The sequence below is a fragment of the Conger conger genome, chromosome 7 (genome assembly GCF_963514075.1).
Source record: "Conger conger chromosome 7, fConCon1.1, whole genome shotgun sequence".
Taxonomy (NCBI): domain Eukaryota; kingdom Metazoa; phylum Chordata; class Actinopteri; order Anguilliformes; family Congridae; genus Conger; species Conger conger.
This window is the reverse complement of record NC_083766.1, coordinates 13,766,522-13,783,005: the sequence shown is the minus strand read 5'-3', so window position 1 is coordinate 13,783,005 and position 16,484 is coordinate 13,766,522. Positions and strand designations below refer to the sequence as shown.

The 16,484-nt window shown below is 37.6% G+C and overlaps 1 protein-coding gene and 1 non-coding gene across 2 annotated transcripts; one reads left to right on the top strand and one right to left on the bottom strand.

The window, feature by feature from the left end:
• Positions 1–1,235: 1,235 nt before the first annotated feature.
• On the top strand, positions 1,236–5,899 carry wnt11f2 (wnt 11, family member 2). Its single transcript, XM_061248018.1, has 5 exons — positions 1,236–1,267; positions 3,619–3,854; positions 3,993–4,270; positions 4,376–4,668; positions 5,073–5,899. The coding sequence occupies exons 1-5, from the start codon at positions 1,236–1,238 to the stop codon at positions 5,245–5,247; spliced, it is 1,014 nt and encodes a 337-aa protein (XP_061104002.1). The 3' UTR covers positions 5,248–5,899.
• trnap-agg (transfer RNA proline (anticodon AGG)) lies at positions 1,797–1,868 on the bottom strand. The gene has a single exon. It is a non-coding gene; the product is annotated as a tRNA-Pro (tRNA).
• Positions 5,900–16,484: the final 10,585 nt, after the last annotated feature.

Here is a 16,484-nt window from a genome sequence, read left to right as displayed (position 1 = left end):
TGATGCTTATGATTATGATTGTTATACCACTCTCCATCTCTAAATGTTCCAGTACAGGTGAGTAAAAACTTTGTTTAAGGTCATTGATATTTCACCATTGGGATAAAATGGTTTTATGTTTAGCACTGCATAGAGATTAATCAAGAGTGTCAATTTAGGGTGTGGGTGTGGTGAGAATCTTCAGCAAAGTCTTCACACCTTTTCCCTATCACCTTCCAATCATTTGACCTCTGCTCAGTAAAGGTGTCAACCTTTGATCTAAATCCATGAATTAACTTCTTAAAATGTCACAGAAAGTGCTATGCTTTTGGCTAAAGTCAATTAAAGTGGATTACTAATCTTTGGCTGACTCTGAGCTATAGAACCTCCTAAAAGAGTTCATTTGTTGTTACAGTATATGTACAAAGCAAGTATTTAACGGTCAAGATGGAGTTAGTGGTGCTAAAATGATGGTTATCTTTAAATTTAGGTCTCCTCCTAGGAGTGCGCAAGAATGCGTTCTGAGAATATTTTCAATGAGAGGAATTAAGACACTAATAAGATGTTGAAGGCCTGCCTATGAAATACCTCAAAAGACAGGTTTAAGGGGGAATAATAAAGGATAAACAGTACAGTATAAACCCATGACTTTACCCAACGCATCTTTCAATCACTAATGCCAGACTGATTTAGATCCCTTCACTTCTTAAAAGGGTTGTTGGAGATACATTACATGTATCATATTACAACAGCAGTTATAGGTGCCACTTGTGAAATTAGCACAGCCAGCAGTTGGGGACAAATAAATCTCACGGTTCTGTAAATTCTGTAGTTTATTAAATGGGCTACTGTTGGTTAGGCTTTAATTTTAATTTCAGGCGGGTCATTTGCAGGTAACGTTAAGTATCTGTTAATTCGAGTAATCTTTTTGCATGCAATATTGCAGTCCGGTTGTTACAGACGCAATACACGAATAGGTTATACTCTTTCATCTTCCTCAACGCTGCCAGATTATTTGTTTCAAATCTAAAGTAGGGTAGTATCATAAATAAATAAATAAAAATTTAAATACAAAAACGTCATGTTTAAATCAGTTGAGGTGACATTCAAGTAGCCCACTCACAGCCTGCCAGGACTTTGCAATGCGGTGCAATATTGACGTGTTAACCTACCCAGGAAACTCCGCATTTCAAAAGACAATGAATGGGTCACTTCTGAGCTTTCGGTGCAAATCCGCGAACCGCAGGCTGTTGAGTATGAATAGTTACGCCTACAGTGATGAGATCAAGTAAGTGAGTGAGAAAAACACAGTTTCTCATGAATTATAATGATTATGTGTATTTTAATGTCCAAAAGAACACAGGAAGTGTTAAAACGTAGCACCTGCGTATTCGCTGGACGGAAGCATGCTACTGTGACAAAAGTTGAAAACGTTTCCTGATCAAATATTTTATTGACCTACTTGTCATAGCCTACACAGCCTATATGACCAGAGTCTTTCCATCGCATTTGTAATTGGATGTAGCTAGCTATAGCTTAGTATTAAACTACATTACGTATAATGTTTTTTATTATTATTATAATTCTAGGCTATAGTGATTGCAACATTATGTATTGCTGGATTTAAAATGGATTGTTCCATTTCAAAGTGCAATTTTGGCTCGATTGTGGTCAGGCTAAGTACTGTTTTCTTCAATCTGTAAACTCGCAATATGTGCATCCTTGTCATTAAACAATTCAAATGATTGTAATCAATGTCGAAGTTCCTATCAAATAACAAGTAGCCGGGTATGCATTTATATATTTTCATAAAAAGTGGGCTCGTCCGGGATTTGAACCCGGGACCTCTCGCACCCTAAGCGAGAATCATACCCCTAGACCAACGAGCCACTAGTCTAAGGCGGATGTTGATGAATCTATAGTCCTGTCGTCACGGAGGGTAATATGAAACCCAATGTAAGTGTAATATAAAATGTCGATAAACTTACATTTTATATAATACATAATAAAATGCGTGCGGTTAACGAATGGTTCAGCAATGTTGATGTTAGCTAATAGTGCTAAAGTTATACACCCCCAAGTCCTGTCATGAGTCAAGTAACATTGTTTCTACGATTTTTGCGTAGCATACGCAAGCGTCTCTTTCAAGCTACTAGGCGCGTTGGTGAGCGCTAATCAGAAACTATTTTGCTAAATGTCAGGGATCAACCGATCAATCACCATTATAATATGGCTAGTTTCGAACAATTGAATGTTTGCGATCATTACATGGAGTTACATAGGCTCTTTAGCTTGAAGGCGCCAACAGAAACAAATGTTACAGCTAGATAATAAAGACTTGGAAACGCAAATAAAGATTTGGAAACACATATATTTGCTCTGTAGGCTATGCTATATTATTTCCATAGTCACACTTTCCATAGTCACACCAATCAAGTGAGTAGCTACACTGCACTGTGAGGCGTCATTTACAAGTTAGTGGCCTCTCTAGCCTACTACAGTCAACACGCAGCTGGTCCTGGACATGTTAAACAGTTAAATTCTGTATTTTAACATGCGAGGTTACATTTTAATGAGCGGGCCACATAGACACCGATATTTATTAATTAAGTGACATTGACTTATTATTTGGGGACCACTTTAAAATTTATGGGGAATTTGTGTCGGCTATGTTGGTTAAATATATTCGCCATTAGAACCTCTAACCTGACCCATTTAACATTTTTTTCTGGGTCCCCAAATAAGGGTTTAAGCCCATACTAAATTATCGACATAAATAAACAATTTAAACACGGACGTATAAAAAGCTAGCACTTGCAGTGTGTTTAAATGTAGGCTATTATTATTATTATTATTATTATTAGTAGTAGTAGTAGTAGTAGCTCTTATCCAGACGCTCTGGATAAGAGCGTCTGCCAAATGCCAATAATGTAATGTAATGTAGTAGCTAGTAGTAGTAGTAGTATTTGTATTATTATTATTATTATTATGTAGACCAATACATTTCCTTATAGGCAAATACTTTTACAGCCTACAACCCTTTTTTTGCAAGAAACAAGCTGTTCATTTCATGGTCTGATAACACGGTAAATAATACTTTGTAACACGGTAAATAATGTTTTAGATGCGGGGAAATTTACACGAACATGAATGTGGTTCATTCAAGTACACGACCAGAGAAGGATGTCATATCATTCATGTGTAGCCTAGAGGTAAATGGGCGTGGCTTAGAAAAGCCAGGAGATATAAAGGGGTCAAGTCACAGACATCCCAAAATATTCCCAGAAAGGAAGACAGGACCAGGACGTTTGGATACAATTTACACTTGGTTACTTCTGTCTGGATTACAACACTGTTGACTGCATTAAGAACAATCACTTTTAACTTCAGAATTTAATTTCCAATCTGTGGAGAGATTTTGCAACAACTAACAAAAATGAATTACTTATTTGTCATGACATTTCTTACGTGCACGTATTGTTGTGGAGGTATCCAATGGCTGTAAGTATGATGCTTTTGTTGTTTTTTATTTTTCATTAGTTTCTCTATTTTGGAATGTTTCATCTTTATTATAAGAGCCACATTTTGAGACTATCGGATTCGGCGTAATAGTAAATTGAATGTTTGCTTTTTTCCTAGTGGGCTAACGGTGAATGGGAGCTCAGTGGGCTGGAACCAAACCCACCACTGCAAACTGTTAGAAGGTCTGGTTCCTGATCAGCTCCAACTTTGCCGGAGGAATCTGGAACTGATGCACAGCATTGTCCAAGCAGCCAAACTCACCAAAGTTACGTGCCAGAACACTTTCACGGACATGAGATGGAATTGTTCATCGATTGTCAATGCACCGCATTTCACCCCGGATTTGTCGAAAGGTAACTTCATTTCTAAACTGTTTTACGCCTTGTTTGAACATAATTTGTCCAGATGGTCAAACTGTATCTCTGTAATCTAGTAACAGCAGCACGCAATGGCCTACAAGCATCTTGTAATATATATATTTTTCATTCTAGGTACGCGAGAATCTGCATTTGTGTTCTCCCTGGCTGCCGCTGTTGTCAGTCATTCTATTGCTCGAGCTTGTGCGTCTGGCGAGCTCCCAAGCTGCTCTTGCGCTCCTGCACCGGCAGAGCAGGCGGGACCAGACTTCAGGTGGGGAGGCTGCGGTGACAACCTTCGCTACGGTCTTCAAATGGGCTCCGCTTTTTCTGATGCCCCTATGAAAAACAGTAGATCCGGCTCTCAGTCATTCAGACTGATGCATCTACACAACAATGCTGTTGGCAGACAGGTATTTAACTCATTCGATTATATGTCAATATTTCCCCATTTAATTGCCTATATATCGCACAATTACTATCGAATTAACATCTAACGAATTACTCTTCCCCTTCAGTCTCTCGTTGACGGCATGCAAACGAAGTGCAAGTGCCATGGCGTATCGGGATCTTGCTCAGTCAAGACATGCTGGAAAGGACTACATGATATTAATCACATCGCGACAGACCTGAAGTCAAAGTATTTGGCCGCGACCAAAGTGATTCACCGCCACGTGGGGACCCGCAGGCAACTGGTTCCCAGAGAGCTGGACGTTAGACCTGTGAGAGATAGCGAGCTGGTCTACCTGGTCAGCTCCCCTGACTACTGCACACAGAATGAGAGGCATGGATCATTTGGAACACAGGACAGGTATTTACAATTATTTAATTTATTTACATTACATTACATTAATGGCATTTGGCTGGCGCTCTTATCCAGAGCGACGTTCAACAAAGTGCATACCATAACCAGGGACACATTTTTATATTTTAAATATGTTTATTATTTATTGTTAATCATGTTTGAGAATACAAATCAAATGCTCAGTTTTCATTGTATTATATCCTGCTACAGAAGGTCATTTAATTCTGAAATCCAAACACAATCAGTAGTGTATTGTTTAAGAATTGCATTTTCTTCTTTCATTAATATATTTCATAAAAACATAAGGAATTTACTATCTAATGTCACAAATGCCTAACATTTAAGTTGCAGTGTCGTTGCAGTTCTACATATTACATGGCATTTATTGGTATGTTTTCTTTTGCCCCTAGGCAGTGCAATAAAACATCCAATGGCAGTGACAGCTGCAATCTGATGTGCTGTGGGCGTGGCTACAATGCATACACAGAAAGGATAGTGGAGAGATGCCAGTGTAAATACCACTGGTGCTGCTACGTCACCTGCAAGAAGTGTGAAAGGACCGTGGAGAGATATGTCTGCAAATAATATCCACCCAGGGCAGTAGGACTGAACGAAAGCACTAAATTGGCTCACCTTTTATACTTTTTTTCAACATCAAGTGGAGGAAGACAGCTTCCACAGTTCCTATTCAGGGAAAGGAACAATAGGATGGGATTTTTCCAGGCCATCGGTTGAAGACTCAGAGAAAAGGAGATAATCTCAAGTCATCCTTTGCCCTAAGACACCTTACTTGAAAGTTGATTCCTGGGGCTGAGCTGAGGCCTATAGCCCCAAACCAATCTGAGCTTCGTCAGAAGACTGTGATAGTTGCAGAAAGGGGCTTAGATGATTGATTGGGAGCAATAGAAGTGCAAGCTTAAGGGGTAAAAGTTCCTTGTTGAATGGAGAAGTGACTGAATGGTACACAATGGCGTGAATCACAAAAAACATTATTCAAGCGCTCCGCAGATGCTAATTGCTCAGCCAGCTTTTACATTTCTAAGTGAAAATGGAGAGCTTCTTAAACACAGTTAAACAAACAATTCTAATCCTTACTCTTTTACTGATTTCAAAAAGAATAACTGTTATTCAATTTTGTATGAAGCACTCCCATCTCAAACTGTATATACAGTTGCCAAATAAGAGATACACTGCACTGAAAATTATTTGTTTGCAGCAGAGTGCTGGTTTCCTGAAAGACAATGACACTGTTGGTTTAGTTTTCTCCTGCTAATTACTACCCAGCTAATTATTCATTTACATGTAAACAATTTGCCATTTATTATAAAGAGTGTAATTGTATATTTATTTTAATAAACACGTATATAATGTTTTGTATGGTCTTTTGCAATGTACATTACAAGTTCTAAAGTATAAACAAGTGTTGCAGGAAAGCAAAGTATTTATTTGCTTCTAGTAAACTGACAGAATTATTATGACTGAAATATATGTCAAGATACTATTTTTAACTGCTACTCTAGGAAATGCAGATATAAGTGAAACATTTCACAATGTGATTACTTCCCAAAAGCATGGAAGGCATACAGGGTCTACTACAGTTAAGCACAGAAAATGTCTGTCTGACAGTTGAACAAAATCAAAATGGTGCTGTATTTAGTCTTAATTCAGAGAACTTGCAGTTTGGCTGCCAATAGAGAGCACTGTGTATGATGTGATCCTTAAGTATATATAACTCTCTGCTTGTTATTAGACTGCCAAGAAACAAAGTCATGTCTAAAAGATTGCTAGGAATCATGCAACAAAAATGCACCATTGCTCAGGCTTTTGGGCCAGGTATCTGACATTATTGAACTTATTAGAGTTATGTTGGTGTTCTCCTTAGTTATCATAGTTTATCATTCTCACCCTCTGGGTTCATATAAAATGTGGGGTATAAAAATTAACACTTAAAATTAAAGTCATGAAAACTTTATTTTAACTAGGCTTATAATAACAGAATAGGACAAATTTAATTTCCTCTCTTCTACATATCCAGTTATGCCAACTTCCTTAACACAGATCACAAATCATACCAGGTCTTGTCAGCTAACTAATTTATTTGTGGACTATTAGGTACCATGTCATTGTTAAGTGCTTGGCAATAGTTTATTGATTTAGCATTTATAAGTGAATGAAAAAGCAGTGATGCATTTCTAAGCTGTCTGGGAGAATGAGCGTTCAAATACCCTTACACTGCATGGGTACAGAAAGCCATTTTTTCCTCTAATACACCTTTAATACAGCCAATTGAGAATCAACAGAATGTCTGCAACCCAAATTTTAGCCATATAATTATCCAGGATGCCCTTTTGATTGACTGTAGGGTATCCAGGGTGTGTCCCTGCCTCTTGTCCAATGCATGCTGGGATTGGCCTCAGCACCCCCTGCGACCCTAACCAGAAATAAGATGGTTAGGTAATGGAATGTATGGAATGTAAGGAATTATCCATGTCCTACAACTGCCATGACAATGACTGCATTGCAATGATACAGTATGGCAACTGCACCCACATACATTCTTTTTCATCTTGAGGAAAAGAGACAAAAGTCAAGAAAAACTCTTGAGTCAGGGCATCTTTGAAGAAGTGCCATTTAAGTCCACAGCTACAGCTTTCAGAACAGCCAATGAATGCTAAACAGGTTACCTTGCTGTCTCACTTACATATTGGTAAATGTCTTTAAAATGCCTTTAAAATACATATATTTCCCTTTGCTACATGAGCCACAAATATAATGTGTTAAAATGCCTTATATGTTAAAAAAAAAAAGAATGTTACTAGAAGTAGACACTGGTGTTTTGAGCCATGTCCAAATATGCAGAAAAAAGTTCACATTAAATAAAAAACATTTCATTGAATTTGTCTTCCCTTTTGGTTTTATCGGTGGTCCATGAAAAGCCTGTGTGAAGTTAATATCATATCTCACTGCAGACATTCTCATTAGATAAATCATGAAGGGCTATTGAATGGGCAAGAAAGAAGGGCTGAGAGGTTTTCAAAGTTTTAAAATGACATTGTCGGTCGATAATAGTTTAAGGCAAACATTGTAATCAGCCCAATACAACATGATGATGCAAGATTATGCACTTGATGCAATTGATGAGCCACTTATGCTGTAAATTAATAATTAAAGGTCCTACTGAAAAAGTAATTGGAGTAATCTGAACCACTGAATTATTCTTTTTTACTAACTAAAGAGAAGAAAAGCAATACAGAGACAACTATTTCTCTCTGCTTAATAAACAGTAAGCAAGTTGAGATATTTGGTTATATAATGAGACATTCAGAATTATTGTTCCTTTGAAAAATCATACTATTACTCGAGTTACTTTTGAATATGAATTATATATATTTAAGTTCAAAATTATTTTGCTTTTGGAGTACCACTTTACTTTCAGAGAATTGTAAGCAATAAAATCCACCATTGGAGAAAATGCAACAATTTATTGTAATTCAATTGTGAAGAAAATCTACCTTTTCGTGCAGACAAGCAACTCTGTGTCAGCATCAACAGAGATAAGGTAAAGAAGGTATATCTGGCATCTGTCTCCACTTTCTATAAATTTATCTTCGTGTTAACTTTAGATGTCATATCTCTAAGATGAAATGCCTCATGATAAGGGAACCCATCACAACATAATAAACAAGATAAGAAGGAAATTCTGACTTCACAGAGAAACATCAGGGACATTTTTTCCAGTAGTCTTTTCTGCTGATTGTTTGAAGATGGCCTATGCACAATATAACCTTATCTCACCCATTGTTACTAAATCAAAGGGCAGGTACCTTTCTAATGACTATACCAAGATGCTTCTTTCTCTGCCTTTCATATAAAATTCACAGTGAGTGTAAGTTCAGACAAATTATTTATTCTTTTGGTTTAAAGCTGCTGGGTAAATGCCTTGTGTTATGTTAGCTGTAAAGGTTACTGTAATAAAGTCTTTATGTAGCTAATAAACACAGCCACAAAACTGTCAGGCAGAATGCAAAATTGTGATTTGGCATATCCTAGGCATTCTATTAGAATTCTTGGAAAAGCAGAATTCTTGGAAAAGACAGAATACTTTTGAAAGATTATTCTATAAATAATAATAATAAATCCAATTAATGGTATACATGGTACCTGTAGAGGCGACTAAAATTTAATTTGACTGCTGAGAAATATTGAGCCTAGAGGTAATAATTAAAGGTCTCAATTGTAAATTCTGTCCTTTAAAAACAGTTGCTTCACCTTGGGAGGTGATGATCTGTGCTCACAGATGCTTCAGGAAGTATTCTAAATATTTCTACTCAACAGGCTTTTCTTGGGCAGAGATAGTGGAAGAGGTAACAATCAGCAGGAAATATCCCCCCAGGTTAATTCTGGATATTATTGAAGTCTGCTTCCAATCCATCCTCATTCAATTAAGTCTGTGAAAGTATGCATGAAAGCTAACAAAATGTAAATGAGTGTATAACCTGCTCTTTCCTAATGAATTTTTCTAAATTCCGAAACTTCCTGAAGCCGACAGCTTCCAAGATGGGCCTGGAATCTGTTCTTGCGGAATGTATAAAAAAGCTTCAAACTTCAAAACCTGATGTTGGTTTTAGTTCAAGAGTAGACAAATAAAGAATAACATATTAGCATAGAAATGTTAAAAGGCATAGCATAGTTAGTTAAAAACAGCAATGGATAATACATTAACATGGAACAGAGAGTACAATTGATGAGCACTGTCCTGGTGCATTTCTACTATGATTGATGGACATCAAGAAAATTTCACATTGATGCCAATCATTTACATGCAAATGGGGGGCCAAAGATTTGCAAGCCATAGGTTACTTCTCTCACCCATTTGGGACCCAGTTTAGCCAGGAAACACATTGCAAAAGAAACAGGTGCTTTCTACTTTAAAAGTTTAAAAGCACACTCTATTTAAATTTAGACTGGGGTTAGATTTGCACTATTAGGGGGAACTGAATATACTCCTTTAATGTGGGAGTCTTTAGTCGCATAACATAAAGCAGAATTCAGAAAGAGGTGGTTAATTTGGGTAATATAACTGATAAACATGATGATATATTCTTACAAAACATGATAGTAAACAGTCTATTCTAGCTCAGTAAATGAAAAGTGGGTATAGGGTATAGGTACACTTTCAAGCCAAAAAAGTGAAAGATGAACTGATCTTATGCAGACTGGAGTCTGACTGGTAATCGTGGGGCATCTAAAAGCCTGTTATACTCCACAAGGCTGCTTCCCAGACAGTCCCAACTTCTCATTCCAGTCATGGGCCTCTCCGGAATGCAACCTTAAACGCACAGACCTATGGAAAAGATTTTCATCAACATGATGGAGTGATCCCTCTTCTGTTTCATTTGCTTTGGAAAACTTTGGCATTGGTCTCTCTGCTTCTGGGTAACTTTGCCATTGCTCTTCGACACAGGAAGGCTCTGAGTTTCTCCTCGAGGGAAATGTAAATATGGGGGAATTCCTCTGTTAGCTACAAGGATAGGGAAGACAAATGCTCCCTAACAACATGCATATGGGGAAACTGCAGCCCTTCTGACGCATCTCAACAGCTCAAATGAATGGTAGAAAATGAAAAGGGAAGAAGCACATGCAGGGAAACAATAAAAATACAACTGCCAAACAAGCAGAAGCAAAGAATCCTTCGGGTAAAACTTAAATGGTCTGTAATATACTCAAACAAAGCTAAAAAATATATATATATATATATATATATATATATATATATATATATATATATATATATATATATATATATATATATGTTGCACCCCACCCCCAACCACACAATCACATACACAAATGACTCACAATGTTACTAACACACAGGAGCAAGGGCATAACAACAGTTTAATGCCTCTCTCTTCAAAATCATCCTTGGACCCAATATTTCACCAACATATCAGACACATGGAGATTTCATCATGCCTGTTTGTGGCAAATTGCTAGCAGCTACTGGATATAAGGATAAATCATCAGCAGCAGTACAGGAAAGGACAAAGTACCAACATTACTGGTGTTGGGTACAAAATGAATCAGGATAGTCCATCAAGAAAAAAGTAGTGTGTACATTTTTAAAGTAAATACATTGCACACTGTCGACTATCGTTGGCTTTCCACCCATACGAGATCTAGAGTTGAATTCTATGCATCTCTGGGGAGGAAACATTATTTTACATTTTTAAATGTATTTAAATAAACAATTCTGCTAAGATTTCCAGACCATTGGTCGACATTTGATGATTTATTGGCTGACAAACATATGTAACATTTATGTCAGGTATTAAGGTTGACGACGTCACGAGAAGACATTGTGTATTTATCTAACTACAATACATTTATAACTTGCCTGAGGCCATAACTGGGCCCCCATGTTACTCTAACAAGTGCAACAGATACACACACACACACACACACACACACACACACACACATACATATGCAGACAAACTAAAATATTCTGAGACATTAGCTGTGTCAGTATATGAGTTGCCATACTGTAGGGATCACAAATTACTGGAGGCCCAGAGTGTCTGTTGGTATGTTTTGATTTTGGACACTGACTGCACATGCTTCATATAAATCATTGATTGTATGCAGATTCTGCAGACTGTATTTACTGAAAGGAAACCACAACAACCTGCAGTTATTGTTGTCCTCTAGGCCTGTTGTTAAATCTGCAGACACTGCAGCCCTCCTGGACTGGAGTGAAAATTGCAGTTATTAGGCCTCCAGGACAGGATTTTGATCTACTGGGTAAGATAACTCATAGTTTTTAGCTACTGGCAAATATAGAATAATTTGTTTCCCGCTAAAAACAGACTGAATTTAAGTTGAATTTTGTTTCCATGAACAACTCAATTATTTGGAAGCCTTCCATGACAATAGGAGGGTATCCTGTTCAATCCTTTCCCTCTCGAGAGGAAGACCAACTGTTGCCATTTTCAGGAATGTGATAGCTAATTAACAACTTAAACAGGAAGTTAGACCTATGCTATAAACTGAATCTCTTGTCCTACCCAGGATAGTCACATGGAACGACAGCTTATGAATTGTCTTTGCATATAAAGCAGTTAAAAACATTAGTCATGCTGTTCCAGCAAATGTGATATTTGGATGACCAGTTGGACCCACCAACGCTTGCCATGGCATGAGCTGAACCACCTCTTATCATTTTAGTTGTGCTACAGTCCAGACATAGTTTGTAGATTATCAATACATGAACCGTCAAAACATTTCAGTGGATGAATTGTCCCAGATCATCTTCATATGCTTGTTCAGCAATCCTTGAAACGACATTTGGATTCTAATTATCAGGTCAATATTCACTAAACATTTAGATGTACCTATATGTAAAGTATCAGACACAATCTGGCAGAGCCAGCTGCTGGGATAAACAATCAATCCAGGTTTTTTTGATGCTGTTGCACTTGCAGCGGTTTCCTGGTCCCGGTTTTTATCGTTCCCGATATACAGTATATTGGCTTCCAGGGTATATGACAAAGATATATTTAATTGATATGCAGCCAGTGGAATTTCAGTAACTTCTGTTTAAACTCCATTAACCCTTCTTTTTTCCATGTAAACAAGTAAATATTTGCCTTCTCTCAAAGCTCACTGAAACATCCCTGGTTTACATGGGCAGAGCCCTCTTAGGAAGGCTGCCACGGAAACCAGCAGGCCCTCCAGAATGGCATTAGCTCTCCCAACTGTAAAAAGCCGAAAAGGTGATTTTACAATCTGCATTTTTCAGCAATGGAATATCATCCCTATTACATACTACCTATTGCTCAAGCAAGTGCACAATGGAGAAGGAAAAGGACAATTTTTAACCAAATTACAGACTTACTGAAAGACAGAAACAGGTTACTCTAAATAATCACAACACAACCGAGTCATGTACGCTGCAATTATAATGTTAAATTAAATAGGCAGATTGCATGAGGTCATTTTCATCTGTCTCAATGGACTAGAGGTATGACTGTCTCCTTTCAGCAACCAACATCTCACATGCAGAAAAAGTGTAAAGCAAGCTGTGTAAAATCATTAGCTCTGGGTTAGACTTGCCAAGGCCAGAGGCTCAGTTAGCGAAAGCACAAAGCACAAACAAGAACTACTAAGATTAATTGCACTTAAATGCTAAGATCTTTTTTTCAGTTTCTGTGTTTATAGTCTTGGAGCAGTCCTCACTTTAGCAAAGAGTAAACATAACATTTAGCTCATAATGACCTCCCAAAAGGCAAAAGTGGACAGATAGAAAATAAATGGTTTTCATGTTTTTTAGTGGGTGAGTCCAGTAAATCGTGCCTGCTTGACTCACTTGTTTCTCAGAGAAGGTGTGTATAGTTTGAACATAATGGACACATTGAGAAACTATTTTCGGATAATAACCATATCAAAGTATACTGAAAGGACTGATGTCGATATATCCTTTTTTTGGTGAGTGAGGGGATTACACAGTGTAGCCATGTGCAGCACTTCAAAATGTAATGAAACCCTCAAATGAGGGTCTTGACATGTTGTGTGCCATTAATCTACACCAAACTAGACTGTCAACACTCAAGTTCTTTGGCTCCTTCCTGAACGAAAAAGCATTGGAGTAACTGAGTATCTCAGAGTTTGACACTTGTTTATGAGAGTCTTTGTGCTCGCACACATTGCCTTTTTCAGCAACAAAAAAATAATAAACTGCCTCTGCCAAGAGGAATGTTGGGGTGACCACCAAGATAAATCGAGAATAAGTAATCTTAGGTTGGGTAAAGGAGTATTTGTCTCATTTAAGACTGCAGTTCACCAACTTTAAAGAGACTTCACAGAATGTTGATTCACATTGTGTTTGCAGAGATTATCCTCTAGAATATATCTGAAATGTAAGGCATATGGTACCTACAGAGATAACTACAGGTCCTCTCTGCATGAGAACTCTGGCACACTAGTTTGAATTAAGAAATATATATATATTTGGTTTCTTTCATTTTTAGCATCAAACAATTAAGCCTTTTTTGCATTGCAGTGACTAACACTGTGGTTTTGCATGAGGTTTTCAACCAGGTCCAGAGACTCGTCCTTATCATCTACACACATGTTTGCATTTTATTTTTATAACTAACACACCATCATGGTTAGAACTCGGTGCAGTAAATTCATAGTTACATTGTGATTGTGTGCTTTGTTTAACTCCCAGTGTGGTGTCCCTTCCCCCATATCATTTGGTCTCCTAGCATCTCTGGTGGCCTAGTGATGCCATAGTACAGAAGTCCTGTCCTCTCCGGATCACTTCCAGCTACCTTAAGAAGGGCACTACCTCTAGGGATTTCACATGAAGAATCGTGAAAACTTCTCAGGATGCCCTGGACCAATCAGATGTGCGTGCAGAGGTCAATCAGTACCAACATTGTATTTTGAAATGAGTTTAATTAGAAAACATTCCAAAATGAGGGTGATTCATACAAATAAAAGCTTACTTGAATGGAATCACAATATCCAATGACTTGTGGAAAGTTGCAATTAAATAGTGTAGAGTATTAAATAGAATAAAAAAATCACTGTTAAAGAGAGAAAAAGAGAGATCTTGCTCTCCGATGTGTGACAGGACCTGTTGGAACTGGGCTGGTAGATGTCTCCACTCGAATGACACAAAAATACTCATTTGTTTCCTGAGCCACTGGTTGAGTCTACTGCCAGGCTTAAGGGGTACAATGAACCTGCAGATGTGTTTACAGAAGATTATTTGATGTAGGCTTTTCACACACTCAAATACCACAGATCATGTAGGACCTTTGTTAGAATTAGCTTCTTCCCATGACTTCCAGGCTAAAGCAGCAACTGAGATGTGCCGCATGAGCAGCATTGTAAAAGAAACATACTTTTAGAGATTTGTTCAGTAAAGAGTTGAGCATCATAATTGAAGAATTCACACTAATCTGTTGATATTACATTTAGACAGTCAAATGCACCTGGCAAGAACACTCCTATATGTTCCCTACTCTGAGACACAGTATCCAGATTAAAGGTTCTAGTTTGCTTAAAGAGAGGCACTTTAGCTCTGTCTTTTCCAGTGCCCACACAATAAAAAGCAAGCCCGTTGTTGACGGCACTGCACTGGGAGTTAGTGGTTCTCTGGAAGCTTCATGATGAAGTGGCGGAGCCTAGATGTTCCTCCACTGTCTGGAGTTCCCCACTCACCACTCAAATTATCTCAGGAATTTGGTCCCCATTCCTCAGTCCCCAGAAGCTATTTTCACCTGATTTAGAGCTAGTCAATCTGAACAATTGTTACAAATTGGTGCTCACCAGCAACTTACCACCTTCACATCCCAAATGGGAAAACAATGGAAATGGTGTGTTCCAGAACAAATAGCTACAAATGGTTTAAAAGTTCCTTCCTAATTTTGTTGAATGTCATGAAGAATGGACAATGAACGAATTGAGGAAAATACATGTCCTCTACAGATCAAGAAAACAGGAAATGAGTTGAAATTCATTGAAATGCATCTACATACAGAATCAGAACCAGTATTGTCTTAAAGTTGGGTGGCAATGCCATGGATCTGCATGCAAACATGATCACTTTTAGCTTTGTTTGTAACACACGTTTTACCAGAAGACCAAACGTTGTGTCAGTCATCTCTTTACAGACTTTCTGTTCTCTTCTGACCTCCACTGTTTACAGGTTACAAGTTACCCATGAGGAAAAGTGAGTAAACACAACCCAGGCACAGCACTCCTCATTCAATCTCCTACTACATCGTACAAACAACAGAACATTGATAGATGGTCATTTTATTGTGGCATTTTATTGGAAAAAAAAGGTTTTTAGTTGACAAAGAATGACTACCACATTCCTGTATTGTACCCTTAGAAATAGATTGTTTCCCAACCCCTCAACTTCTTGTTCCACTCAGCAGATAATGCCTTTTTCTCCTACTGAAGGACATAGTTGAGACAGTGAAACATCTGTGGCGGAAGTTTTTATACATCCCCTACATTACTTTCTAAGGTTTTTGATATCTAATATTGTCGACGAAGCAAGTGTCTTTCTGTGTATTCTGTGTGATGACATACAGTGGGCTCCAGAATTAATGGCACCCTTGATAAATGTGCACAAAAATACTGTAAACTAAAAAATAATAGCATTATTGACAAACTTTATTTTCCAACATTTATTAATGATTTAATGGAATCAACCAAAGTCTTACATTTTTAAAATAAGAATAAATACTTCCCCAAAAAACAGGCATGGCTGCCACAGGTGTTAGCTCACATGCCTTCATTTAAAAATATGGAAGTATATGAAAGCATCTTATCTGCTCAATCAAATGCCTCCAAACTCTTGGTGCTTCATCCCACAGCAAGGGAATTGTCCCAAACATACACCAGTGGTCTTTCTTATTAATTAAGTTTTTTGCAGTCATTCCTTTCTTCAGGAGGCAATTTTTAATCACTATGCTGATAGTACTGTTTCAAAGCGTTAAACTCGTGGTTAAATCTGTATAACCTATTTTGCGACAATGGTTCCATATTTTGTATGTGGGTGGTAAAACAAGCTTTTTGGAAATCCACATACTACAAGTAATAAGATAATGTTAGTGTTAGTGATAATGTTAAATTTAATTCTAAGTATGACTGCCTTTGACCAGAATTGATAACGTAGTTGCAGAGAAAATGCATTAGCCCCATCCGTGTTCAAGAAAATTCAGTATTCAGGTATTGATTGAAGAACATGCAACGTAGACCTAGACCAGCATCTCTTGCCAGTTTTGTTTTGCTCTGCA

What these genes read in the sequence shown, in the direction of transcription:
- wnt11f2 (XM_061248018.1), top strand. Translation starts at nt 1,236, where the DNA reads ATGAATAGTTACGCCTACAGTGATGAGATCAA. An exon ending in CACCCCGGATTTGTCGAAAG is followed by an intron (nt 3,855 to 3,992) that starts GTAACTTCATTT and finishes TTTTCATTCTAG; the next exon opens with GTACGCGAGAATCTGCATTT. An exon ending in TCATTTGGAACACAGGACAG is followed by an intron (nt 4,669 to 5,072) that starts GTATTTACAATT and finishes TTTTGCCCCTAG; the next exon opens with GCAGTGCAATAAAACATCCA.